The 26,309-nt window shown below is 43.7% G+C and overlaps 1 protein-coding gene across 2 annotated transcripts; it reads left to right on the forward strand.

Annotated features, from left to right (window-relative positions):
- Window positions 1-10,186: 10,186 nt before the first annotated feature.
- LOC139375362 (14-3-3 protein zeta-like) lies at window positions 10,187-25,733 on the forward strand. Of its 2 annotated transcripts, none has more exons than XM_071117074.1 (6): window positions 10,187-10,384; window positions 11,087-11,522; window positions 22,495-22,618; window positions 23,172-23,335; window positions 23,639-23,734; window positions 23,940-25,733. In XM_071117074.1, the coding sequence occupies exons 2-6, from the start codon at window positions 11,229-11,231 to the stop codon at window positions 24,012-24,014; spliced, it is 753 nt and encodes a 250-aa protein (XP_070973175.1). In that variant the 5' UTR covers window positions 10,187-10,384; window positions 11,087-11,228; the 3' UTR covers window positions 24,015-25,733. The 2 variants fall into 2 exon arrangements, with proteins under 2 accessions (XP_070973175.1, XP_070973176.1); XM_071117075.1 differs by having other exon boundaries at window positions 10,285-10,400.
- The last annotated feature ends 576 nt before the right edge of the window (window positions 25,734-26,309 follow it).

Genomic DNA, 26,309 nt, shown 5'->3' on the forward strand with positions numbered 1-26,309 from the left:
GGTGAATTCTGGCACATTCCTCCACAGGCCTCCTTGCTCACACACACTTTTTCAGTTTTGCCAAAAACATTTTCTATAAGAGTGAGGTCAGGGCTTTGTGATGGCCACTCCAATACCTTGACTTTGTTGTCCTTAAGCCATTTTGCCACAACTTTTGAAGTATGCTTGGGGTCAATGTCCATTTGGAAGACTCATTTGCGACCAAGCTTTAACTTCCTGACTGATGTCTTCAGATGCTGCTTCAATATATCCACATAATTTTCCTCCCTCATGATGCCATCTATTTTGTTAAGCGCACCAGTCCCTCCTGCAGCAAAGCACCCCCACAACATGATGTTGCCACCCCCGTGCTTCACGGTTGGGATGGTGTTCTTCGGCTTGCAAGTCTCCCCCTTTTCCTCCAAACATAATGATGGTCATAATGGCCGAACAGTTCAATTTTTGTTTCATCAGACCAGAGGACATTTCTACAAAAAGTATGATCTTTGTCCCCATGTGCAGTTGCAAACCGTAGTCTGTTTTTTTTATGGTGGTTTTGGAGCAGTGGCTTCTTCCTTGCTAAGCGGCCTTTCAGGTTATGTCGATATAGGACTCGTTTTACTGTGGATAGAGTTACTTTTGTACCTGTTTCCTCCAGCATCTTCACAAGGTCCTTTGCTGTTGTTCTGGGATTGATTTGCGCTTTTCGCACCAAAGTATGTTAATCTCTAGGAGACAGAATGCGTCTCCTTCCTGAGCAGTATGACGGCTGCGTGGTCACATGGTGTTTATACTTGCGTACTGTTGTTTGTACAGATGAACGTGGTACCTTCAGGCATTTGGAAATTGCTCCCAAGGATGAAACAGACTTGTGGAAGTCTACAAAATGTTTTCTGAGGTCTTGGCTCATGTGTTAAGATTATCCCATGATGTCAAGCAAAGAGGCACTGAGTTTGAAGGTAGGCCTTGAAATACATCCACAGGTACACCTCCAATTGACTCAAATTATGTCAATTAGCCTATCAGAAGTTTCTAAAGACATGACATAATTTTCTGGAATTTTCCAAGCTGTTTAAAGGCACAGTCAACTTAGTATATGTAAACTTCTGACCCACTGGAATTGTGACACAGTGAATTATAAGTGAAATAATCTGTCTGTAAACAATTGTTGGAAAAATGAATTGTGTCATGCCCAAATTAGATGTGCTAACTGACTTGCCAAAACTATAGTTTGTTAACAAGACATTTGTGGAGTGGTTGAAATACAAGTTTTAATGACTCCAACCTAAGTGTATGTAAACTTATGACTTCAACTGTACATCTTTTTCTCCCTGAGTATTCATTACCAAATACCTCACTCAAAAAAACTGAATGGATTCAGCGGAGCTACAGCAGCGCCTAACCCAGCAAGAGGAGCGTATGGAGGAAATCTGCCATCTTCTCCGCCAGCCTATCCCTACTCCTCCGATGCCAGGTATCGTAACCCATAGCACTCCTTCATTCATTTCCATGCCTGGAAAATATGACGGTTCACCTGGGAAACGTCAGGGATTTCTGATGCAATGCAGCAAATACATTGAGCCACTGACAAGACCAGGGTGGATTTTGTTGTGTCTCTACTCACAGGCAAAGCCTTGGATTGGGCCACTGCCATATGGACTGCCAACAGCACAGAACTCGGATCCAAGACCCATTTCCACACCCTCTTCAAAGAGGTATCACTCTCCTTCCGGTCGTCCTATAGGAGACCTCCTCATAGATCTTCAACAAGGACGCAATTCAGCTGCCGAGTATGCCCTTGAGTTCCTCAACATGGCTGCAAGGAGTGGATGGAGTGAGGCTGCTTTACTTACCGTTTACCGAAGAGGGATCAGCAGGGAACTTCAGTCGGAGCTGGCCTGTAGAGGGGACCTTCGGGATTTAAATAAATGCATTCATATGTCCATCTCCATCGACCACCACATCGCCGACCGCCGAAGAACTCTGCCACCCAGGAACCTGAAACCTTCTCTTTCCATGATTCCGTCATCCTGTCCGAGTCTTCCAGAGCCCATGCTCCTCTCCAGTGTATCGAACGTCAAAGGCGGATCCAAAAAGGGCTCTGCCTATACTGTGGAGAGAAAGATCATCTACTCAGCCATTGCCCTGTTCGCCCCCCACAGAGAGATGAGAAGGGTCCCTCTGCTGCCATGCAGGTAGGCGTCTCCTTATTTCTAAATATCTCCCAGAAGCAAATCTCCATCCCAGTATGGGTAACCCCCTCCCGTGAAGGGGGTTACTAAGTATGTAGAGGGCTTGTTGGATTGTGGGACTTTTACCTGCTTCACCAGTTGTCTCAGCCTACCCTGCAGAGCCACCACCATTGAGGACTCTGCCTCTGCAGTGCCACCCATCATACCATCTGAATATGCCCAGTACAGCAATGTCTTCAGCAAAATCAAGGCCTCCACTCTGCCACCACATCGCCCAGGGGACTGTGCTATTGACTTACTCCCAGGGGTGTCCCCACCGAAGGGCCGTGTTTACCCCCTATCTATCCCGGAAAATGAGGCAATGTAGAACTACAGTGAGGGAAAAAAGTATTTGATCCCCTGCTGATTTTGTACGTTGCCCACTGACAAAGAAATTATCAGTCTATATTTGAACAGTGAGAGACAGAATAACAACAACAAAAATCCAGAAAAACAGGGGGGGGGGGTACTGTAAGGTTCTGTATTTATTTTCTTAGTCACCTTGTGTTCTGTTTCGTTGTGTTCTTGAACATAGACCTGTTTCGTTGTGTTCTTTAACATAGACCTGTTTCTTTGTTCTCTTGAATGCGTGAATCTACACCTTTTTCTCCCTGAGTATTCGTTACAGCAAGCTTTAAACCCAACAATGCAGTGATTAATATCAATGTAGTACAAAACAATTACGTAAGGTAGAACAAAAACACATGAGAAATAAAAATAAGAAGAACACAAGAAAGCAAGAAGCTATATACAGGGTTAGTTCCAATACCATAAAGTGCCCAGGGCAGTTGAGTAAAAGTCCATGTTGAAGCCGAATTTGGGGTAAGTAATTGCTGATCTGATGTTCAAAAGTTATTGTCGGTTATAAGATATTCTGGCGGATACATTCCGTGAAAATATAGTAAAAATAAATGCCAAAAGAATCACAAAATAGCAAAATTGGGTCAGAGCTGGCAAAACGACGGCCATCCAGTTCGGCGCTCCTTAAACCAAAGATCGTGATTTCCCTAGCATCGTAGAGCTCTCTCTCTCACTCTGCCTCCCTCCATCTCTCTCTGTCACTTTGGACAGGCCATTGGAGACTGGTTGCCATGACTAAGACCCTATTAGGCTGACTGCTTCTAGCGGCCTAAATAATGGAAGTTACCTTGGACATTTCTGATTTAGCACTTTCAGGGTCCAATCAAGCCTAGCCATTTATTGGATTCATATCCGTCCCGTCTATCTGTGCAGGCCTGGTAGTGAATGAGAGTCAGTAGAACTGTTGCATGGCAGGTAGGTTTCAGTAGAGACAAACAAAACCAAGGGACTCTGAGTTACGTAAGCCTACGCCTGCCTGTTCAGTTACTCTACTTTACATACTGGAGGTGAGACAGGGTGGCAGTCACACTAAGTGCTGAGGGTGGATAGGGGAAATTTATGCAAGAAGGGGAAATTGAAGATGGATATTGTCCGTTGACCATCACACCTAGTGCCTCACAAAAAGCTGTTTTTTGTGCTTAAGGCGGCTATAAGCTTTTAGAAACCATTGCTGCTGCTTCTCTGATTCCTATTTATTCCCTCAATGGCCTTTGGGTAGCTTCCTCACGGAGTGGAATGTAAAGGTGTTTGATAACCATTTGTTCAAATGGGCCAGAAAGGCAGAAATGCTCAAATTCAAGTGTTATCCTTACACTGTCTATGAACTCATCCTCAAATCTGTCATATCTCTGCAATATCACATAGGTTGTGAATAAGTCTGCATTCAGTGGACAGATGAACCCCCTTGAAGCGAAGACAAATCTACAGGGAAATTAGTCAAGATTCAAGGCAAAAAAGAGATTAAAGTATACCATAACTATCCTTCCTTGTTTGTTCAGTCATAGCCATTGGGGTTCTATAGTTACAGGGCTTGTGAGGGGACATTACAGACCTTTATATATATTTATTAGACTTATCCGTATGTGAGGTCACTGTAAAAATATGAGGCCACTGTAAAAAAAAAATCGCCCTGATGCATAGCCTATAGACCATTCTCCCTCTAACAATCAAGCACATCCAAACCTGCTCTATTCATAGGGACTGCTGCAGGATCCATCGCAACGAAAGTGTCAGGACTGAGTAGAGCATGATGAAGAAGTAGAACTGACACACAGAACACTTTCAACATCTATCTAAGACTTGTCTCAGTCTAACAAAATCACAGTAGTGTACTTTAAAGCCCCCATGCAGTACTTTTAATTGTATTTTTAAATCACTGCTGTATGTCAAATAAATCACAGTGTGTGTTTATTTCATGAAAATAATTTCATTTATTTTCCTGAGCCTCATTTTGCCAATAAAATGCTCAGTCTGATTACGTGGGCGTGTTGACACAAATTTAAATATACTGACATACACAGCAATGATTGACGGATAGGATCGTCTAGACTCTAAAGTCTACCCTGCTTACCCCTTCAAAGTTGGAGAATACATGTGCAAATAAAAAATTACTGGTCATTGGTCAGAATAATCAAATCAGATGTCATGGTGGGTTAAAAACTCCACCCCACCTGAACAGTCTAAAATTCCAGGCATTTTTTTCCACAAACTCTCACACTAAAAGGGCATTATCATAATTTTCACAATTTCAGAGTGTTATTTTGACCTCATAGTGTGGAAATAGCTTCATTAAATCAAATCAAATTGTATTAGTCACATGCGCCGAATACAACAGTGAAATGCTTACTTACAAGACCCTAACCAACAATGCAACCAAAAATACAAATAAGAATAAAAAATGAAAGTAACAAGTAGTTAAAGAGCAGCAGTAAAATAACAATAGTGAGACTATACACAGGGGGTACCGGTACAGAGTCAATGTGGAGGCTATATACAGTGCCTTGAGAAAGTATTCGGCCCCCTTGAACTTTGCAACCTTTTGCCACATTTCAGGCTTCAAACATAAAGATATAAAACTGTATTTTTTTGTGAAGAATCAACAACAAGTGGGACACAATTATGAAGTGGAACGACATTTATTGGATATTGCAAACTTTTTTAACAAATCAAAAACTGAAAAATTGGGCGTGCAAAATGATTCAGCCCCTTTACTTTCAGTGCAGCAAACTCTCTCCAGAAGTTCAGTGAGGATCTCTGAATTATCCAATGTTGACCTAAATGACTAATGATGATAAATACAATCCACCTGTGTGTAATCAAGTCTCCGTATAAATGCACCTGCACTGTGATAGTCTCAGAGGTCCGTTAAAAGCGCAGAGAGCATCATGAAGAACAAGGAACACACCAGGCAGGTCCGAGATACTGCTGTGAAGAAGTTTAAAGCCGGATTTGGATACAAAAAGATTTCCCAAGCTTTAAACATCCCAAGGAGCACTGTGCAAGCGATAATATTGAAATGGAAGGAGTATCAGACCACTGCAAATCTACCAAGACCTGGCCGTCCCTCTAAACTTTCAGCTCATACAAGGAGAAGACTGATCAGAGATGCAGCCAAGAGGCCCATGATCACTCTGGATGAACTGCAGAGATCTACAGCTGAGGTGGGAGACTCTGTCCATAGGACAACAATCAGTCGTATATTGCACAAATCTGGCCTTTATGGAAGAGTGGCAAGAAGAAAGCCATTTCTTAAAGATATCCATAAAAAGTGTTGTTTAAAGTTTGCCACAAGCCACCTGGGAGACACACCAAACATGTGGAAGAAGGTGCTCTGGTCAGATGAAACCAAAATTGAACTTTTTGGCAACAATGCAAAACGTTATGTTTGGCGTAAAAGCAACACAGCTGAACACACCATCCCCACTGTCAAACATGGTGGTGGCAGCATCATGGTTTGGGCCTGCTTTTCTTCAGCAGGGACAGGGAAGATGGTTAAAATTGATGGGAAGATGGATGGAGCCAAATACAGGACCATTCTGGAAGAAAACCTGATGGAGTCTGCAAAAGACCTGAGACTGGGACGGAGATTTGTCTTCCAACAAGACAATGATCCAAAACATAAAGCAAAATCTACAATGGAATGGTTCAAAAATAAACATATCCAGGTGTTAGAATGGCCAAGTCAAAGTCCAGACCTGAATCCAATCGAGAATCTGTGGAAAGAACTGAAAACTGCTGTTCACAAATGCTCTCCATCCAACCTCACTGAGCTCGAGCTGTTTTCCAAGGAGGAATGGGAAAAAATGTCAGTCTCTCGATGTGCAAAACTGATAGAGACATACCCCAAGCGACTTACAGCTGTAATCGCAGCAAAAGGTGGCGCTACAAAGTATTAACTTAAGGGGGCTGAATAATTTTGCACGCCCAATTTTTCAGTTTTTAATTTGTTAAAAAAGTTTGAAATATCCAATAAATGTCGTTCCACTTCATGATTGTGTCCCACTTGTTGTTGATTCTTCACAAAAAAATACAGTTTTATATCTTTATGTTTGAAGCCTGAAATGTGGCAAAAGGTCGCAAAGTTCAAGGGGGCACCGGTTAGTCGAGGTAATTGAGGTAATATCTACATGTAGGTAGAGTTATTAAAGTGACTATGCATAGATAATAACAGAGAGTAGCCGCTGTGTAAAAGAGGTAGCTATTTGATTAGATGTTCAGGAGTCTTATGGCTTGGGGGTAGAAGCTGTTTAAAAGCCTCTTGGACCGAGACTTGGTGCTCCGGTACCGCTTGCCGTGCTGTAGCAGAGAGAACAGTCTATGACTAGGGTGGCAGGAGTCTGACAATTTTTGGAGCTTTCCTCTGACAACGCCTGGTAAAGAGGTCCTGGGTGGCAGGAAGCTTGGCCCCAGTGATGTACTGGGCCGTACTCACTACCCTCTGTAGTGCCTTGCGGTCGGAGGCCGAGCAGTTGCCATACCAGGCAGTGATTGTCCAGCTGTAGAACCTTTTGAGGATCTGAGGATCCATGCCAAATCTTTTCAGTCTCCTGAGGGGGATTAGGTGTTGTCGTGCCCTCTTCACAACTGTCTTGGTGTGCTTGGTCCATGTTCGTTTGTTGGTGATGTGGACACCAAGGAACTTGAAGCTCTCAACCTGCTCCACTACAGCCCCGTTGATGAGAATGGGGGCATGCTCGGTCCTCCTTTTCCTGTAGTCCACAATCATCTCCTTTATCTTGATCATGTTGAGGGAGAGGTTCTTGTCCTGGCACCACACGGCCAGGTCTCTGGCCGCCTCCCTATAGACTGTCTCGACGTTGTCGGTGATCAGGCCTACCACTGCTGTGCCATCGGCAAACTTAATGAGGGTATTGGAGTTGTGCCTGGCCGTGCAGTCATGAGTGAACAGGGAGTACAGGAGGGGACTGAGCATGCACCCCTGAGGGGCCCCTGTGTTGAGGATCAGTGTGGTGGAAGTGTTGTTACCTACCCTTACCACCTGGGGGGCGACGCGTCAGGAAGTCCAGGATCCAGTTGCAGAGGTAGGTGTTTAGTCCCAGGGTCCTTAGCTTATTGATGAGCTTTGAGGGCACTATGGTGTTGAACACTGAGTTGTAGTCAATGAGTAGCATTCTCACATACAGTAGGGGTTCCTTTTGTCCAGGTATGAAAGGGCAGTGTGGAGTGCAAATCGATCTGTTAGGGTGATATGCAAATTTGAGTGGGTCTAGGGTTTCTGGGATAATGGTGCTGATGTGAGCCATGACCAGCCTTTCAAAGCACTTCATGGCTACAGACGTGAGTGCTATGGATTGGTTGTCATTACCGTAGTTTTCTTGGGCACAGGGACTATGGTGGTCTGCTTAAAACATGTTGGTATTACAAACTCGGACAGGGAGAGGTTGAAAATGTCAGTGAAGACAGTTGGTCAGCGCATCCTCGAAGTACACGTCCTGGTAATCCGTCTGGCCCTGCGGCTATGTGAATGTTGACCATTTTAAAGGTCTTACTCACATTGGCTGCAGAGAGCGTGATCACACAGCTGGTGCTCTCATGCACGTTTCAGTGTTATTTGCCTCGAAGCGAGCATAGAAGTAGTTTAGCTCGTCTGGTAGGCTTGTGTCACTGGGCAGCTCTCGGCTGTGATTCCCTTTGTAGTTTGTTATGGTATGCAAGCCCTGTCACATCCGACAAGCGTCGGAGCCGGTGTAGTGCGATTCGATCTTGGTCCTATAGTCCCGCTCCTTGAAAGCGGCAGCTCTAGCCTTTAGCTCAGTGCAGATGTTCCATGGCTTCTGTATGGGTTGTGTGGGGACGACGCCATCGATTCACTTATGGATGAAGCCAATGACTGATGTGGTGTACTCCTCAATGTCATAGGAAGAATCCTGGAACATGTTCCAGTCTGTGCTAGCAAAACAGTCCTGTAGCTTAGCATCATCAGCTTCATCTGACCACCTTTTTATTGACTGAGTCACTGGTGCATCACGGTTGAATTTTTGCTTGTAAGATAGAGAGAATATTAGCTCCGACTTTGCTGACTGCACTGCCCCTTTAAAGTCAACAAATTCACAGGTTTTATGATGAACGGACATGGCTTTGATGCTCTGTTTTCCACTGTAGAGCTGTTCCCATGACGCTGTGTGAGAGCATTCAGGACCGTCCTGAGAGACTGTGAGCCTTTCAGTCCAGCTAATGCATCCTGCCAATTATCTGACAATAAAACCACAGGGCAGACAGACTCAACGGAGACATACACAATGGCTGCTGAAAGTGGTCGCAATGGAAAACTAATTCTGATTATATTTCTGAGTAAACAGTGATGGAATTAGTTGTGAAGATAAGCTTTAGATAGAGAGAATATCAGTTGATCTCCGACCTCACGGAAAGAACATATGACCAATATAAATCACAGGATGAGGTCTGAATTTGAAAACGGATTCTCCCGATTACACCCCCTGTTCAGCTGGTCTCGGGTGAAATATTTATCAATAGCATATCCAGCTGTGGACATCTGCTATCAGAATGCATCTAGATGTAGGACTTGAGTAGACAGGTGGATCTCCCATGTGACCTAGAGATGTGACCCCAGAGATAAGAGGGAGTTAGGGCACTGAGTCCTGCTTGCCCATCGGCAGACCTCTTTTGCAATTGTGATGCTATTTTTACAAACCAAGCCACACAGTATTACGCAATCACAGCAAATTATGACGCAGATGTCTTCTTTTCACCTAGGGGCTACAATGTGTCATGGCTGGGATACAACATGAACACAAGGGTTGCCGAGGACCCAGCCAGTTGATCATCCAAGGAATAACAATTATCACCATCAAGATTCAGGGACATTTCCCCATGGGTGAAATTAAATGTTGAGTTAATTTAATAAATTTTTTATTTAACCTTTATTTAACTAGACAAGTCAGTTAAGAACAAAATCTTATTTACAATGGCCTACCAAAAGGCAAATGGCCTCCTGTGAGGACGGGGGATTACAAATAAAATAAAATATATATAAATATAGGACAAAACACACATCACAACAAGAAAGACAACACAACACTACATAAAGATAGACCTAAGACAACAACATAGCAAGGCAGCAACACAACATGACAACAACATGGTGGCAACACAGCATGGTAGCAGCACAAAACATGGTACAAACATTATTGTTAAAGGCAAATTAATATTTGATATACTCTGGCCTATGTAACAAAGATTTTAATTAAACTACATGCTGTCTGTGTGCCCTATCACCAGCATAATGTGTTCTGTGTAGTGAAAATATTATTAAAGTGAGCACTAAGTGAGCACTAAGCAAAGGTCATCTGGTCAAGGTTGGATGGCTGATCACGCACAAAAGGAAACCTTAGGAAAAGGAAAGGGGTATCAAGAGGAGAAAATAGGAATATCTCGGTCACTATAATGAGTGGGTGCCACGCCCGCCTCGGGCCTCCCTGATGCTGCTACAACTTGTGAAAGGGGGTAGGAATGGAGGATAACCATGGCAATGGTGACGTCTTCTCCCTTGCTCTAATTGGAGGAAACCCCGTGGCCCCAGCCGCAGCCTACACGCCAGTCGAACCCATTTCTGAACTCCCTCCCCCTTTCCCCGCGCTAAATAGCTACTGGCTAATATTACTAGAAATGATTGTTGACAGGAAGAAAAGTCTATTTGTGATTGGAGAATCATTCTCACATAGAGCTGCTCCATCTAGCATGTCTGGTTGAATTTCAAGGCTGCTGTTTTTTGCTCTGCTTCATACCAATCTCACAGCGGATCAATTCGGAGGAACAAATCGGGACCTTAGAAGGTTAGAATATTCAGAAGTCAGTTCAAAATATTTTTTGTTTTCTATTTGTAAATTATTGTTCTGTTGTAATCAAGCTTATGGCATGGTAATGTTATTTTGTAGCAATCCATTTTCAATGAAAGGAGTGGCCCAACGCTAGTAGCTAACTACAGTAGCTTTTAGCTACACTAACGTTAAATATGTGTGCTAACGTTACCGTAGGTGGTTAGTTAACTAACGTTAATTATATGGCTAGTTGTTGGCTAATTTGCTCCGCTGACTTGTTTGGCCGTAGCAAGACCGATGCATCGTTTTTGTGGTAAATAAATGTCCACCTAAGCAGGGATGTAAGTTAGCTTGTTAACTGATTATCTCTAGTGTAAGACTAACGTTAGTCAGCAACCGAGACCACTGGTTAGTTTATAGATAACTAGAAAGCTAAGTACATCGAGTCTTTCTGCGTAAGCTAGTTACGTTTCCACTAGCTAGCGACCCATCGAATTTGACAGATACCACGTCAACGCACGCAGGACGCGCGCACACCATCCGTATGTTGCCAGCGCGTGTAACAACCTCTGCGAGCTGGATTACTACTGTATCTGGTTATTTTCTAAAGGCTGCAGTGTATAATATGTTGGTTCTAGGTACAGTACATTCTGGTCACATTCTGTATTCTATAATAAAATGACTTAGTGACATAAACCTTCTGTTTTACATTTGCAGGTTTTTGGTGGAATACTGCGCAGCATCCGCTACTCTCTATCGTTTAGCGCCATCTTCAAGTCCCTCTTGCATTCCTGGACTCCTATTGTTTTTAACCCGTCCGTGACGAATCAAGCTAAGGTTACACACTAAAGAATAAACAATGGATAAAGCGGAGCTTATTCAGAAGGCCAAGTTGGCGGAGCAAGCCGAGCGCTACGATGACATGGCCGCCTCGATGAAGGAGGTAACGGAACAGGGGGGCGAGCTGTCAAACGAGGAGAGGAACCTGCTATCTGTCGCATACAAGAACGTGGTCGGAGCACGGCGGTCGGCATGGAGGGTCATCTCCAGCATCGGACAGAAGACGGGGGGAAGCGACAAGAAGCTCGCAATGGTCAACGAATACCGGGAGAAGGTGGAGGGCGAGCTGAGAGATATCTGCAACGATGTACTGGTATGTAGTACTAGTAGAGCTTCATTTGAATGGAAATGTTGACTGTATCAAATGGGCGTGGATTTTAATGTATGGTAGCCTAAGACATGGTTTCCCAAACTTGGTGCTGCCCCCCAGGGTGCATGTTTGTTTTTTGCCCAAGCACTATACAGCTGATTCAAATAATAAGTAGGGGTGTTAACCTCTGTTCTGGCTAAATTCCCAATCCGGCCCTCATACCATCATGGCCATCTAAACATCCCCAGCTTCCAATTGGCTCTTTCATCCCCCTTCCTCACCCCTGTAACTATTCCCCAGGTTGTTGCTGTAAGTGGAAATGTGTCTCAGTCAACTTACCTGGTAAAAAAAAAAACAGTTTGGGAAACCCTGACCCGGGATATTGACTACACCTGTTTCTCGTTCTCACTGCCTCTCACAGGTTGCTACTGGGAAAGTGTGGTCACTGGTCAGACAATTGGTCAGATTTGTATTGTATATGTATATGAGGCAATTTATTTGGACAACAAACTTATAGCTCATTTGAAATAGAATTTCAGTAATTCTAGTCCATATTGTAGGGAGTAGATTAGTCATGTCTCACTAGGTCTGGGAAGTGTTTTGTTGTTGGGTCTTTGGACTGCACACCTCATGCTCCTCCAGGGGCATATTTGAGTGCATCAGTGCAAAGCACGAGGCATCAGTAATTCACCCAGCCCTAGTGCTACAGGATTCTTGTCTCTATGATGTCTGGATAAATGTGCCTTTAGAAAAGCGAGTCTTTTAAAATTAAGAGCAATGCCTTCTCTGAACAGTGAACAATACATTCTGTATGATGAAAGATGTCCATTTCTTCACAAAAGCATAGCTATTCAACTTTTCCTCTCGTGTTTGACCAGTCTACCATGATTGGGTTTAATTCTCTCAATTCAGGTAGAATTGCACATGTAGGCATTTTTTCTGTGGACTTTTTAATTAATTAATGGAAGTGACCCCAACTCTGGTCTCATTATCAGCAGTGAGTGCTTCCAAGTTCCAACCATTAATTTATTTTGAAACATTTAGTAGACCACACATCCCATTTCTATTACTGTAAAATAGAGACTAACATTAGATTGTTTCAATGCACTATGGGTCAAATGTCATGGCCCAGGTTTCCTCAATGAGTTCCTCCAGTCTAAAAAGGGTATCTCCCCTGGCCTCCTGATGAGAAGGAAGTATTGTATTTTCACCCCCTTACCCGGTTCCTTCCTGTTGGGATTCTGTCACAATGAACAATGGGATTTAACCACGTGACGGCGCATACTGACAAAGGTCACAATCCAGTGTGTCTGCAAAGCAAGGTGTGTCAGAATCTGAGAGGTAGGCTCTGGCAGAGCACCAGTGGTGGCTGTTCGAGAGCCATGCCTTTACAGGCCTGAAACGAGGAGTGTGTCCTCCTGTTTTCATAATCAGTCTCATTTGACACATGAGTTGTAATGAAGCTAGCCAAGTGAAGAAGTTCATAGCCAGTTTGCTCAATAGGCTACGTCTCTCAACCCCACTAACCTAACTAGCTACCCATTTGATGCTCCGAATTGCTATGGCGCTCGGTGATTTATTAAACATGAAACATGCAGGAAAATATTTTTTTTTAATTCGTTTTTAGTAAAATTATTTGACTTTTATTGACTTGAACTTTCTAGCAACTTTCTACATCTGTTATTGTTTCCTTTGGGACAATTGTTTTCAGCTAAATCCAAGGCTTCTATTTGGTCTTGATGGTGGATTAAGTGAGGATCTCTGCCGGATTAGCTGGGAGGTTGAGCATTTCCCTGAGCCTCTGATTTTAGACACAAGGTCTGGGATGTGTGGGGTTTGGGGAGGTGGGCAGCATTTGTAAGCACACTGGAGCACAATCCAGCAGTTATCTATACATATTAGCGGTTATGGCTGCGACAATGAAAGGTCATACGTCTATACTTATTTTTAAATTTTATTTTTTATATGAAGGCAGCAGAGTGACGAAGGATCCATTCTCTGTTAGAATGTCTAGCCAGGGAGATATTCAAAACTATGAAACCGCATTCCATTGCCGCTGCCATTCTAATTGGGTTGAAGTCGTTTACTTTGACTAATCTGAGTGGACACCAACAGAGATTGGGTGGCATATATGCATAGTGGTTCTCTATACATGGGAGCAAGCAAACAATGGATAATCCTACATATGTAGCTAGGCATAACTGATAAGCAGTTAACTGTAGGATATGGTTGGTGTACTTCAGGTTGAATTACTGCCCTCCTTTCCTGTATGAGTCATGTTGTAAACTGTACAGATGGTCACGCTTTCTGACCACACCTTACAGCTACCCCACTTATTTTCACACGCCACTGTCGTGTGTGTGTGTGTGTGAGAGAAACACACCCTTCTAGGCTGACTCAGCCGCTTGCCGGTGTTGACTGAGGGAGTGGTGGAGTCAGCCTAGAAAGGTGTTTCACGCCTCTTGCCCCAACTCGTTTCCTCTGCTCAGCGGCTGGCTACTGATGCAAGTAACCACTATGGGATGGGATTCCTATGTCTACTTTCAGCTGACAGGCTTGGTCTGCACTGGGCTGAAGTGAGCCTGGTGGCCGAGACGACTGGATAATGTGATACTCACTTTCCACTAAGGTGACATCATGCCAGACTGGACAGGGACATGGTGGACCGTCTCTCCTCTGCTGCCCACAGCCATGCAGACACTGTGCTGCCCTCTGCTGTGGCCTTACCCACTCTGTCTGCTTGCACTGTGTTGGTCAAGACCAGGGTTATGGCTGGGTGATATCAAATTAATTCAAATGAGATTTTGTGCAATATTCCAAATGCCTAGATTGCAGAAATGTTATTCTATAAAAAAAACAAATTGTTTGTCTACTTGTTCTCATGTTGTTATTTTGGTCTCCTCTCCTTCGCTCCTTCTGTGCTGTGTGCACCTTCCCATTTATACCTGAGATCTGTATATAATGACGAGATGCACATGTCTCCGCCCCTAAAAATTGAAGTTTTTGTCCCAAAGGCGGGAAGGCAGGCGACAAGCTTAGGTCCAAAATAAGTCAATAGAAATGCATTGGGCTTTACCTCTTCCTCTCTGTTTACATACACACCAAGCCCCTGCCACTCACACAACAAAGATGAGAGATCACTTCCTCTCTGACAAGCAGTTTCAAACTCGCTATTTGAGGTTTGGGCCAACAGAATCAGAGACATTTTACTATCTATTATCTCTAATAGAGAAGTTACCTTTTCTAACAATACCCTTTTTATGTCTCAACTGCTCACATTGAGAGCAGAGCAGACACTACTAAAACGAGAGTATCAATGAACATTGATTCTGGAAAATAAATGCTCAGTTTGTCACGCGGCGTTATACTAGTTGTCTAGTGTGAGATTTTATAAATGTACAATAAGCATAAAATACAACTTATAGAAGGAATTTGCAACTCTTTCTCATTCTGAGAAATAAGGTAGGCCACTTGATTTCAACATGTGGACAGGCTAGCATGCTGTTCAAACCGTTGGAGATGGACAAAAGGGTGTGTTCATAACATTTAAACTTTTCTTCCTTGTTAGCTGGCTAATAGATCCATGTTTGCTCAACTTGAACTATATAAAGATTCCTGTCCAGATTTGCTGGATACTCACTAGCATGTGGGCTTGTGCTTGAGAAATGGTTTGAGATCTGTTTTCATTTTCTATAATGCCTGTTTGTCATTAGTGAATGTGCATTATGCATAGTTCTGGTTAAATTTGTAACAAGGGCATTTTCATAAACCAACTAGAAAGCCAAGACAGTGATTATTGCAGAAAAAGCACATTAAATTATTTTGTAAAAATAATTACCTTAAGTTAGTCTTATGGTTGTGGGAGACTTTTATATTTAGCTTTGGTATAATTTTACGAGCCCTGAATTCATTTGATTATTTCTGACAGTTTGAAATGCAGTGTATTTGACCTTTTAATTGTACAACTTATTTAGAGAACATTATTATTTTTTTAAAGTGTATACATGCATGAATACATGCCGCAGAGTGAAGGAAAAGCAGCCAACAAGTGCTCAGCATATGTGGGAACTCCTTCAAGACTGTTGGAAAAGCGTTCCAGATTAAGCTGGTTGAGTGAATGCCAAAGGTGTGAAAGCTGTCAAGGCAAAGGGTGGCTACTTTTGAAGAATGTGAAATATAAAATTTTCATTTGTGTAGCACATTTTTGGTTACTACATGATTCCATGTGTGTTATTTCATAGTTTTGATGTCTTCACTATTGTACAATGTAGAAAATAGTAAAAATCTAAACCCTTGAATGAGTAGGTATGTCCCAACTTTTGACTGGTACTGTATACAGTGGGGCAAAAAAGTAGTCAGCCACCAATTGTGCAAGTTCTCCCACTTAAAAAGATGAGAGGCCTGTAATGTTCATCATAGATACACTTCAACTATGACAGACAAAATGAGTTTTTATTTGCAAATTATGGTGGAAAATAAGTATTTGGTCACCTACAAACAAGCAAGATTTCTGGCTCTCACAGACCTGTAACTTCTTTAAGATGCTCCTCTGTCCTCCACTTGTTACCTGTATTAATGGCACCTGTTTGAACTTGTTATCAGTATAAAAGACACCTGTCCACAACCTCAAACAGTCACACTCCAAACTCCACTATGGCCAAGACCAAAGAGCTATCAAAGGACACCAGAAACAAAATTGTAGACCTGCACCAGGCTGGGAAGACTGAATCTGCAATAGGTAGGCAGCTTGGTTTGAAGAAATCAACTGTGGGAGCAATTATTAGGAAATGGAAGACATACAAGACCACTGATAATCTCCCTCGATCTGGGGCTCCACGCAAGATCTCACCCCGTGGGGTCAAAATGATCACAAGAACGTTGAGCAAAAATCCCAGAACCACACGGGGAGACCTAGTGAATGACCTGCAGAGAGCTGAGACCAAAGTAACAAAGCCTACCATCAGTAACACACTACGCCGCCAGGGACTCAAATCCTGCAGTGCCAGAGGTGTCCCCCTGCGTAAGCCAGTACATGTCCAGGCCCGTCTGAAGTTTGCTATAGAGCATTTGGATGATCCAGAAGAAGATTGGGAGAATGTCAGATGAAACCAAAATATAACTTTTTGGTAAAAACTCAACTCGTCGTGTTTGGAGGACAAAGAATGCTGAGTTGCATCCAAAGAACACCATACCTACTGTGAAGCATTGGGGTGGAAACGTCATGCTTTGGGGCTGTTTTTCTGCAAAGGGATCAGGACGACTGATCCGTGTAAAGGAAAGAATGAATGGGGCCATGTATCGTGAGATTTTGAGTGAAAACCTTCCATCAGCAAGGGCATTGAAGATGAAACGTGGCTGGGTCTTTCAGCATGACAATGATCCCAAACACACCGCCCGGGCAATGAAGGAGTGGCTTCGTAAGAAGCATTTCAAGGTCCTGGAGTGGCCTAGCCAGTCTCCAGATCTCAACTCCATAGAAAATCTTTGGAGGGAGTTGAAGTCCATGATGCCCAGCAACAGCCCCAAAACATTACTGCTCTAGAGGAGATCTGCATGGAGGAATGGGCCAAAATACCAGCAACAGTGTGTGAAAACCTTGTGAAGACTTACAGAAAACATTTGACCTCTGTTTATATACCCTTTGTTGGCAATGACAAAGTATTGAGAAATTTGTTTATTGACCAAATACTTATTTTCCACCATAATTTGCAAATAAATTCATTAAAAATCCTACAATGTGATCTTCTGGATTTTTTTTCTTCTAATTTTGTCTGTCATAGTTGAAGTGTACCTATGATAAATTACAGGCCTCATCTTTAAGTGGGAGAACTTGCACAATTGGCTGACTAAATACTTTTTTGCCCCACTGTATGTGTATATTTATATATGTGAATTGCCCATAAATTTGAAATAATAGTGATATGATTTTTAAACCATATCGTCCAACCCTAACCAGGCTTTCCGTTAGCCGCTGGCTTTTGGACAAAAATGAATAAATGAAAAGCCAATAATAAAATGGGTATCGGGCAGTAGAATAAATAAATCCCATTGCAAAATAATACTTTTCAGCCTATACATCGATGGAAACTCATTAGACCGGTCATGCTTATCGGTCTATAGGTTACTTTGCATAATTAGTGAAATTAAAATGATTGTGCATATTTTCGTTAGTCATTATGATTCTTATTTTCCACACGTGCTCACAGTAGACAGATACAGAGCCTAGTTTGAGTGTAAAACCTGTCAGACAAGCGAGTGCTGCTGCCACAACGCCTGTTGCTGCTGGAGTGAAACGTGCTTTTATATGCCCAATCATTGCGCAAATAATTCTAAATGCAATCTTGGGTTTAACAACAGTTAAGGCCACGATTTAAGAAATACTATTTCTCAACTGGTAATTGAAGTGCGCTTCCCATTCGGCATTCAAATGCTTAGGCAACGGTAGGCAGGCTTCAGTGTTTCACACACCACTTTGCATTGTAAGCTGGAGGCAGTATGTATTTTGAAAACATGTACTTAATTGTGTGAAACCTTAACTTTTTACTTCATATTACGAGGTAAATGAACTTAAATCCAAATAACATTTTATTTGTCACATGCTTCGTAAAACAACGTGTGGACAAACGGTGAAATGCTAATTTCCCATCAATACAGAGCGAAAGAAAATAGTTCAATAATAGAAAAGTCAAACATGTAATAATAGATACACAGTAACGATAACTTGACTATATACAAGGGGTGCAGCTGTATTCACTTTTTGAGGATCTGAGGGCCCATGCCAAATCTTTTCAGCCTCCTGAGGGGAAGAGACGTTGTTGTGCACTCTTCACGACTGGTGGTGTGTTTAGACCATGATAGATCCTTAGTGATGTGGACACAGAGGAACTTGGTTTCGACCCGGTCCACTACAGCCACATCGACGTAAATGGAGGCATGCTCGGCCCTCCGTTTCCAGCTCTTTTGTCTTGCTAATGTTGAGGAAGAGGAGGTTGTCCTGGCACCACACTGCCAGGTCTCTGACGACCTCCCTATAGGCTGTCTCATCATTGGTGATCATTCCTACCACCGCTCATTGAGTGCAGTCTTAGTGCCAGCATTGGTTTGTGGTGGTAAATGGACAGCTACGAAAAATATAAACTGTTTTGGTAAATAGTATTGTTTTTTAAAGTTATTTTGATGTACTGGTTGTATGAATTTGGGATCTATTGTCCTAGAGTCTGTTTGGAATAGGCTGTTTCTTTCTTGCACAGAACGACAAGCTGACCAATAGAATAGGTACTTTTCTACAATGGGGAATAGATTGACATAGGCTAGTGATGTTGCTGTTCTTTACTCATGTTGGCTGAGGAAAAGTAAATGTGGACACTTATTGTAACATCTTCAAGGAGCAAATCGAAATTCGGTAAGAAGGACGCGTGCCTTTGTAACCTCGAGTTGCATGTTCTGTTAATCACATTTCGATTAAGGTACAAATTCTCATTCTGAGCACTGTGGGTGGACACCCTAATTAGGTTACTCACCCAATCCATAAGGGTCAGGTCAATTTAAAATGCTGCCGGTCAAATGTCCGGTGCCACATTTTCCTGATGAAAACCCTGGCCTAGTCATACTTTATAGGACTAGTTCATGCACGCTGAGTAGTTGCCCCTAATAACCACCTCAATCTGTTGGCAAATGTAGTTTGTAAGCGACTACAGGCGATCGTGGTCAGAATCTGTTAACTTATTGTTGATTTAAGCAATGTTGACTGAGAATGGTGCAGGCTGTTTTCAGCGCTCCAGTTTCAGCCATAGGTAAGACGGAACAGGGCCCAATTACAAAACCATCCAGGCTGGTCGTCTCTTCGCCTGTGGATATAACCTTGGCAAGACACATTTTTCAAAGTCAAACCATTTAGGTTGTCATGGCGATGGCCCACATTTTTCGTGAAGATAATTGAAAACCCAGCCAGATTCACATAGTAGTCTTGACAGAATCACACAAAAATATGCCTATCCGGATGTTCAGGATACACTCATCTCCAACACAAGAGCACAGCTGCAAATTGCAATCCATTGGTTTGAGGAGTGCGATACTGCAATTTGTCAAACCCTGGAGAATTTCGCCACCAGCTCTTGGTAGGCCTATGCCTATATCATGGCCACATAGGGGATATGGGGCACTGGGTTTTATGGAGCACAGTGCTCTTGCCTGTGTCCTATCCATTAAGGCACACCGTAGCAAAACGTTTTACAACGAAAACCGAGAACAAGCATTTCTTATTGGACATGTTCAGGTAATTCATCCCTGTTTCCTTCCGTTTGGTACCTGTAATAGACTACTCTGTGGTCTGAGTGAAACTGAAGCGCCGTGTGAACTGAACGCATTGTAAAAATCCAAGCCGCTTCCCCTCCACTCATTTGCAGCCAGGGAGACGAATGGGAAGGAATGCTTGACATTTTGAGTGTGCCATGTGTCGTCTCGACTAATCTGTCTGTAAGTAGGTCGGTTGGGAGTGGTTGGTGTAAGCGGGGACTGGGTTGGAGTAAGTGGGGGCTGGGCCGTTTGGGAGTGGTTGGAGTAAGTGGGGGCTGGGAGTGGTTGGAGTAAGTGGGGGGTTGGGAGTGGTTGGAGTAAGTGGGGGTTGGGAGTGGTTGGAGTAAGTGGGGGATGGGTCGGTTGGGAGTGGTTGGAGTAAGTCGGGGTTGGGAGTGGTTGGAGTAAGTCGGGGTTGGGAGTGGTTGGAGTAAGTCGGGGTTGGGAGTGGTTGGAGTAAGTGGGGGTTGGGAGTGGTTGGAGTAAGTGGGGGTTGGGAGTGGTTGGAGTATGTGGGGGGTTGGGAGTGGTTGGAGTAAGTGGGGGCTGGGTCGGTTGGGAGTGGTTGGAGTAGGTGGGGGCTAGGCCGGGTGGGAGTGGTTGGAGTAAGTGGGGGCTAGGCCGGGTGGGAGTGGTTGGAGTAAGTGGGGGCTAGGTCGTTTGGGAGTGGTTGGAGTAAGTTGGGGTTGGGAGTGGTTGGAGTAAGTTGGGGTTGGGAGTGGTTGGAGTAAGTGGGGGTTGGGAGTGGTTGGAGTAAGTGGGGGTTGGGAGTGGTTGGAGTAGGTGGGGGGTTGGGAGTGGTTGGAGTAGGTGGGGGGTTGGGAGTGGTTGGAGTAAGTGGGGGTTGGGAGTGGTTGGAGTAAGTGGGGGTTGGGAGTGGTTGGAGTAGGTGGGGGGTTGGGAGTGGTTGGAGTAGGTGGGGGGTTGGGAGTGGTTGGAGTAAGTTGGGGTTGGGAGTGGTTGGAGTAGGTGGGGGGTTGGGAGTGGTTGGAGTAGGTGGGGGGTTGGGAGTGGTTGGAGTAGGTGGGGGGTTGGGAGTGGTTGGAGTAGGTGGGGGGTTGGGAGTGGTTGGAGTAGGTGGGGGGTTGGGAGTGGTTGGAGTAGGTGGGGGGTTGGGAGTGGTTGGAGTAAGTTGGGGTTGGGAGTGGTTGGAGTAAGTGGGGGTTGGGAGTGGTTGGAGTAGGTGGGGGGTTGGGAGTGGTTGGAGTAGGTGGGGGGTTGGGAGTGGTTGGAGTAAGTGGGGGTTGGGAGTGGTTGGAGTAGGTGGGGGGTTGGGAGTGGTTGGAGTAGGTGGGGGGTTGGGAGTGGTTGGAGTAGGTGGGGGGTTGGGAGTGGTTGGAGTAGGTGGGGGGTTGGGAGTGGTTGGAGTAGGTGGGGGCTGGGCCGGGTGGACAGCCTCATCTGCGGTGAACTTGTTTAATCTGGTATTTGAAACCAGTTACGGTGACCTTAAACCCTTGGTCTCACTGACACAGATTAGCAGTAAAGCTGTAATCAGGCAGCAATCCGGCCCTTCGAGATCCTGATGAGTTGGCCACTGGATGGTTAGGCTCCTTCACGCTAGCTAACTGGGGATTTAAGGTTCCAGAACTCAATGTCAGGACCTGATAATTTTCCCTTACAGAAGGAAACATGCATTGGATTGAATCTCACATGGCGTGTGTGGGGCACCTACTATCTTACCTGTACCCTCTACAGTCTATTTAGTGCGTTGCATAGAACTGGTCTGCAGTAATAGTGGAGTTTCTGCTGCTGTTGGGTTTAAATATTGGTGCTTTGGAGACCCTGTGAGTGATATCGAAGATGTAGCTTACAAGTGATACTACTTGCATTCAGCTGTTGGTTTTGCTTCCGAGAGTCGCTGTGCCACTAAGACAGAGCAGTGAGGGACGTTGGTACGAAAGAAGCCTGGATGAATCTAGGGCAAAAGATGGTCTGGAACCTGCAGTAGGGATGGCCTATTTGTGGACAAGTTGGAATGACTTGTCGCAGTGCAACATGCTGGCTCCCTCCCTGCTTGTACTTGACCTATTGCTGCGTGTCCATATGCACAGCTAGGCTCTTGGTGGGGACAGAACAGGCTTGATTAATGATGCAGAGGTGTCCAGGCTGTCCACTCCACTCGGTGTGACCACGGCAGTCTTATAACGTGCCCTTGTGTGGGCACATTGCTGAATGGACATCACACGATGTCATTATTTCTATCTATCTATCTATCTATCTGCTTGTTCATCAAGTGACAACTAGCCTGGTCAGGATTTTTCAACCACATCTTTATACAATTGTTTATATTCAACTTTGAATCCTGTGGTCCTTATTGATACACCTCCTTGGTCCAGTACAGTCACTAATGCTGCTGCTAATCCAGTTTTTGTTGGTTTCATCTCAGTTGTAATGGAAAGATTGAGGCTAGTTGCTGTCTGTGACTTCACTTATCTGCCCACCACTGGTGTGGGAGGGTTTTGGTTAGGAACTCTGGATATGATGGGAACTCCACTCGCATGGTCATGTTTGGGTGGATGTTGTCTCAGCCAATCATAAGCGAACTTCTTTAGCCAGTCAGTAGGTTTGAAGATTTTGAAATGGGGTTACACAAACACAACTTAAAGGAAACATTGACTGTCAAATGGAAGGTTTATGCAGTGTGAACAAATTATACATCTGTGTTTCCTTCCCACAGGAACTGCTGAATAAATATTTAATTGAGAACTCCACAAATGCTGAAAGCAAAGTCTTCTATCTTAAGATGAAGGGCGACTACTATAGATACCTTGCCGAAGTCGCCTCTGGGGATGACAAAACAGGTGAGATTGCAATGAAATTGAACTGAATGCAGCAAAAGTATTTGCCATGTTGCGATTTTCAAGCAATAGTCCTACATTTTAGGTGTAACCAAGCGATATTCAAGATCAGTACAAAAAATATATATTTTTAAATATACAGAATAAAATACTTTTTGGGGGGGATGACATCTAACCAGGTTTTACTGACTTTATTGGCCTCAGACTCCCACTGTAGAGAGCTCTATGCCCTATTTTAGACTGTTATTAGCATGTGCAATTCAAATGGGTCCAGGAAAAAGGAAATAAATGTGCCGCTCAACTGCGAGTTGCTTATTGCTGAGAATGTACCACAGTCAGAATTGTCCAATACTGCATTTGTAGTCTTCAACCTAGCAGCCACTAGCTGTCATAGTCCACTCTCCTGTGTCTTAATCACTATAGAGTGAATTTAGCTAACAAGGTTATCAGGCTTCTGTCATTGTTACACTTGATTGTAATCCAAATAAGTCAGATAGGGTGCAATACTGTATCATTGCCTCCAATAAAGTCCATTCTGATCTTTTTACCACCCCAGCAACTATAGAGCACTCTCAGGAGGCGTACCAGCAGGCATTTGACATCAGCAAGAAGGAGATGGACCCCACACATCCCATCCGCCTGGGCCTGGCCCTCAACTTCTCAGTCTTCTTCTACGAGATCCTCAACTCTCCAGAGAAAGCCTGCTCACTGGCCAAACAGGTCAGTCCTGCGCCTCTCCCCTGTTTGCTTTAACATCTGTAACTAAGTCCCCATACTTATCTGCTTGTTCCATGTCAGAACAAATGAAAGGGAATGTTAAGTGGTGTGTTTGATTGAATTGTTAACAAGTATGTGAATGGGCGAATAATGTTTCTTCTGGGAAAAGTTATTACAATGGGAGATCAAGTACATTACTTTATATCTGTGCTGGACAAGCAGAGGGTTTACTTGATGGTAGCTTGGATTTTGTACAGCGATTCTTTTAAACTTGCCATGTAATAAGTGTGCTTTTTGTGTCTCCAGGCATTTGATGATGCCATTGCAGAGCTGGACAAACTGAACGAGGAGTCATACAAAGACAGCACTCTCATCATGCAGCTGCTCAGAGACAACCTGACAGTTAGTACCCTTCCCTCTCTGCTCTCCCCATGTTCCTCATTTTAGTCAAACAATGCTTAGACTGTTACAAGTTTAATTTTGTTAAATATGAAGACTGTACAATAATGATAATGTATAGTTGGAGGAAGACTGTCAGCGTGGGTAATGAGTTGTTAGTAGAGGAAGTAAACTAAGATGTGTTTAACGTCAATGTGTCTCTTTTCAGTTATGGACATCCGACAACGCACCTGAGGAAGGCGAGGCTGGAGAAGCCGGCGAAGCCGGAGAGAACGAGAACTGAAACTCATCTCTCTCTCAAAAAAAAAACCTTTTTACACATCTCCATTCCTGTATTGCTCCACTTAAAGTCTTTTAGCAATGAAACCCATTACTGAACAAAAGCTGCATGTGGAAATTCCAAAATAATTTGACTTTTCAAGCTGCAGCTTTTGTGCAAATAAAAGAAAGAAAAATATTGATTGGGGGGGGGGGGGGGGGGGGGGGGGGGTGAAACCTCCATTCCATGGTTTGTTTGTCCTGACCTTCCATACGTGCAGTTTCTCCTGTTAGAAAAGTATTAATAGCTTCTTTTTATCAATGTTTTAGTCCAAATTAGAGGAAGAAATAAGACATTCTAGGGCTTTTTGCTGAGCTACTGAATCTTAGTCCCATCAAAACACAAGGGGAGTTCAGATGTTAGAACAGGGGTGTTTGTTAAGCAAATTTAATGAATTGTTCCCTCACCCTCCATAGGCTTGTTCTCTATTTCTCCACATGGTTATCCTGTATGGTTACAGCTGCTGACATCCTCCACACGGTTATCTTGTATGGTTACAGCTGCTGACATCCTCCACACGGTTATCCTGTATGGTTACAGCTGCTGACGTCCTCCACACGGTTATCCTGTATGGTTACAGCTGCTGTGACATCCTCCACATGGTTATCCTGTATGGTTACAGCTGCTGACGTCCTCCACACGGTTATCCTGTATGGTTACAGCTGCTGTGACGTCCTCCACACGGTTATCTTGTATGGTTACAGCTGCTGTGACGTCCTCCACGGTTATCCTGTATGGTTACAGCTGCTGTGACGTCCTCTACACAGTTATCCTGTATGGTTACAGCTGCTGTGACGTCCTCCACACGGTTATCCTGTATGGTTACAGCTGCTGTGACGTCCTCCACACGGTTATCTTGTATGGTTACAGCTGCTGTGACGTCCTCCACACGGTTATCCTGTATGGTTACAGCTGCTGTGACGTCCTCCACACGGTTATCCTGTATGGTTACAGCTGCTGTGACGTCCTCCACACGGTTATCCTGTATGGTTACAGCTGCTGACGTCCTCCACACGGTTATCCTGTATGGTTACAGCTGCTGTGACATCCTCCACACGGTTATCTTGTATGGTTACAGCTGCTGTGACGTCCTCCACGCGGTTATCTTGTATGGTTACAGCTGCTGACGTCCTCCACGCGGTTATCCTGTATGGTTACAGCTGCTGTGACGTCCTCCACACGGTTATCCTGTATGGTTACAGCTGCTGACATCCAATGTGAACAAGTGTAATTGTTCCTTGTTGCAGGGAGGGTCAGTCAATGAGCTGGCACCAAGTATCACAGCCAGGTGATTTCCATTGGTTCTGAAAATGTTTTTCCTCGCTCCCCTCTGGTTACAACATTCACAATAAAGCATGTCTGGTTGAAGAGAAGTGGGGGGCTTTCTGAAGACCAAAACAAAAATAAATACTCCTACATGCATGTAATTGAATAGTACACTGGAATGGGAAACAATGCGCTATACACACCAAATCCAAATGTCCAATTTAGTACTTTTCAATGCAGGTTTGTGCACGTGTTAATTAACAAGGGTGTTTGGTTAGTCCAGTGATTTGTCATTAGAGATTTGGACCACTATGTTTTTGCTAATCATCGATTGTAGTTCCCAAAAGCCTCGTGGAAATGTTAATGCCCTATGTTTCAGCTATGTAACATGAATAAAAATGAAATTTTATAAACCCATCTCAAGATAGGATCTTTCTTAAAGGGAATTTAGGCTTGTGCTGTTTCTTTTTAATGTGTGCTGCTTTCAACCCTTTATCAAATTGTATAGAAAACGATTTGCTGACACGGCTAGATATATAACCCAGGACCAGCGTTCATGTAGGAAAACACTACAATATTGTGGGGGGGGGCGGGCAAATATCACGTGATTGATTAATTTTGAGAAGAGTTAAGACACCCATTCCACTAGTGGAAAGGAGAACCTCTGCAGGCTATAGACCTACCGCATTTAAATGAATGAGTATGGTATGCAGTTATTCCATGTCCTAAATGTCTACCAGTATAATTTTGTTCAATATGAAATATTTGTACAAAAAAATCTTTTTTTATATATTTTTCTCAGATGTTGCTTTTTTTCCTTTTACGTTTTTTTAAAACTTCCGGGTGCAGAAAGCAGCCATTGCTAATTAAATGACTGAGTGTAACTTCAAATGTGTTAATCTACAATATATTATTAGGCATTTCAAAGTTTGAGCTATATATCTAAGGCTTGCGAATATAACTTAAGTCGCAATCGGAATAATTTTGGTTAAA

This window comes from Oncorhynchus clarkii, chromosome 19 (genome assembly GCF_045791955.1).
Source record: "Oncorhynchus clarkii lewisi isolate Uvic-CL-2024 chromosome 19, UVic_Ocla_1.0, whole genome shotgun sequence".
Taxonomy (NCBI): domain Eukaryota; kingdom Metazoa; phylum Chordata; class Actinopteri; order Salmoniformes; family Salmonidae; genus Oncorhynchus; species Oncorhynchus clarkii.

What these genes read in the sequence shown, in the direction of transcription:
- LOC139375362 (XM_071117074.1), top strand. Translation starts at nt 11,229, where the DNA reads ATGGATAAAGCGGAGCTTATTCAGAAGGCCAAGTTGGCGGAGCAAGCC. An exon ending in CCTGCTCACTGGCCAAACAG is followed by an intron (nt 23,336 to 23,638) that starts GTCAGTCCTGCG and finishes TTGTGTCTCCAG; the next exon opens with GCATTTGATGATGCCATTGC. An exon ending in TGCTCAGAGACAACCTGACA is followed by an intron (nt 23,735 to 23,939) that starts GTTAGTACCCTT and finishes GTCTCTTTTCAG; the next exon opens with TTATGGACATCCGACAACGC.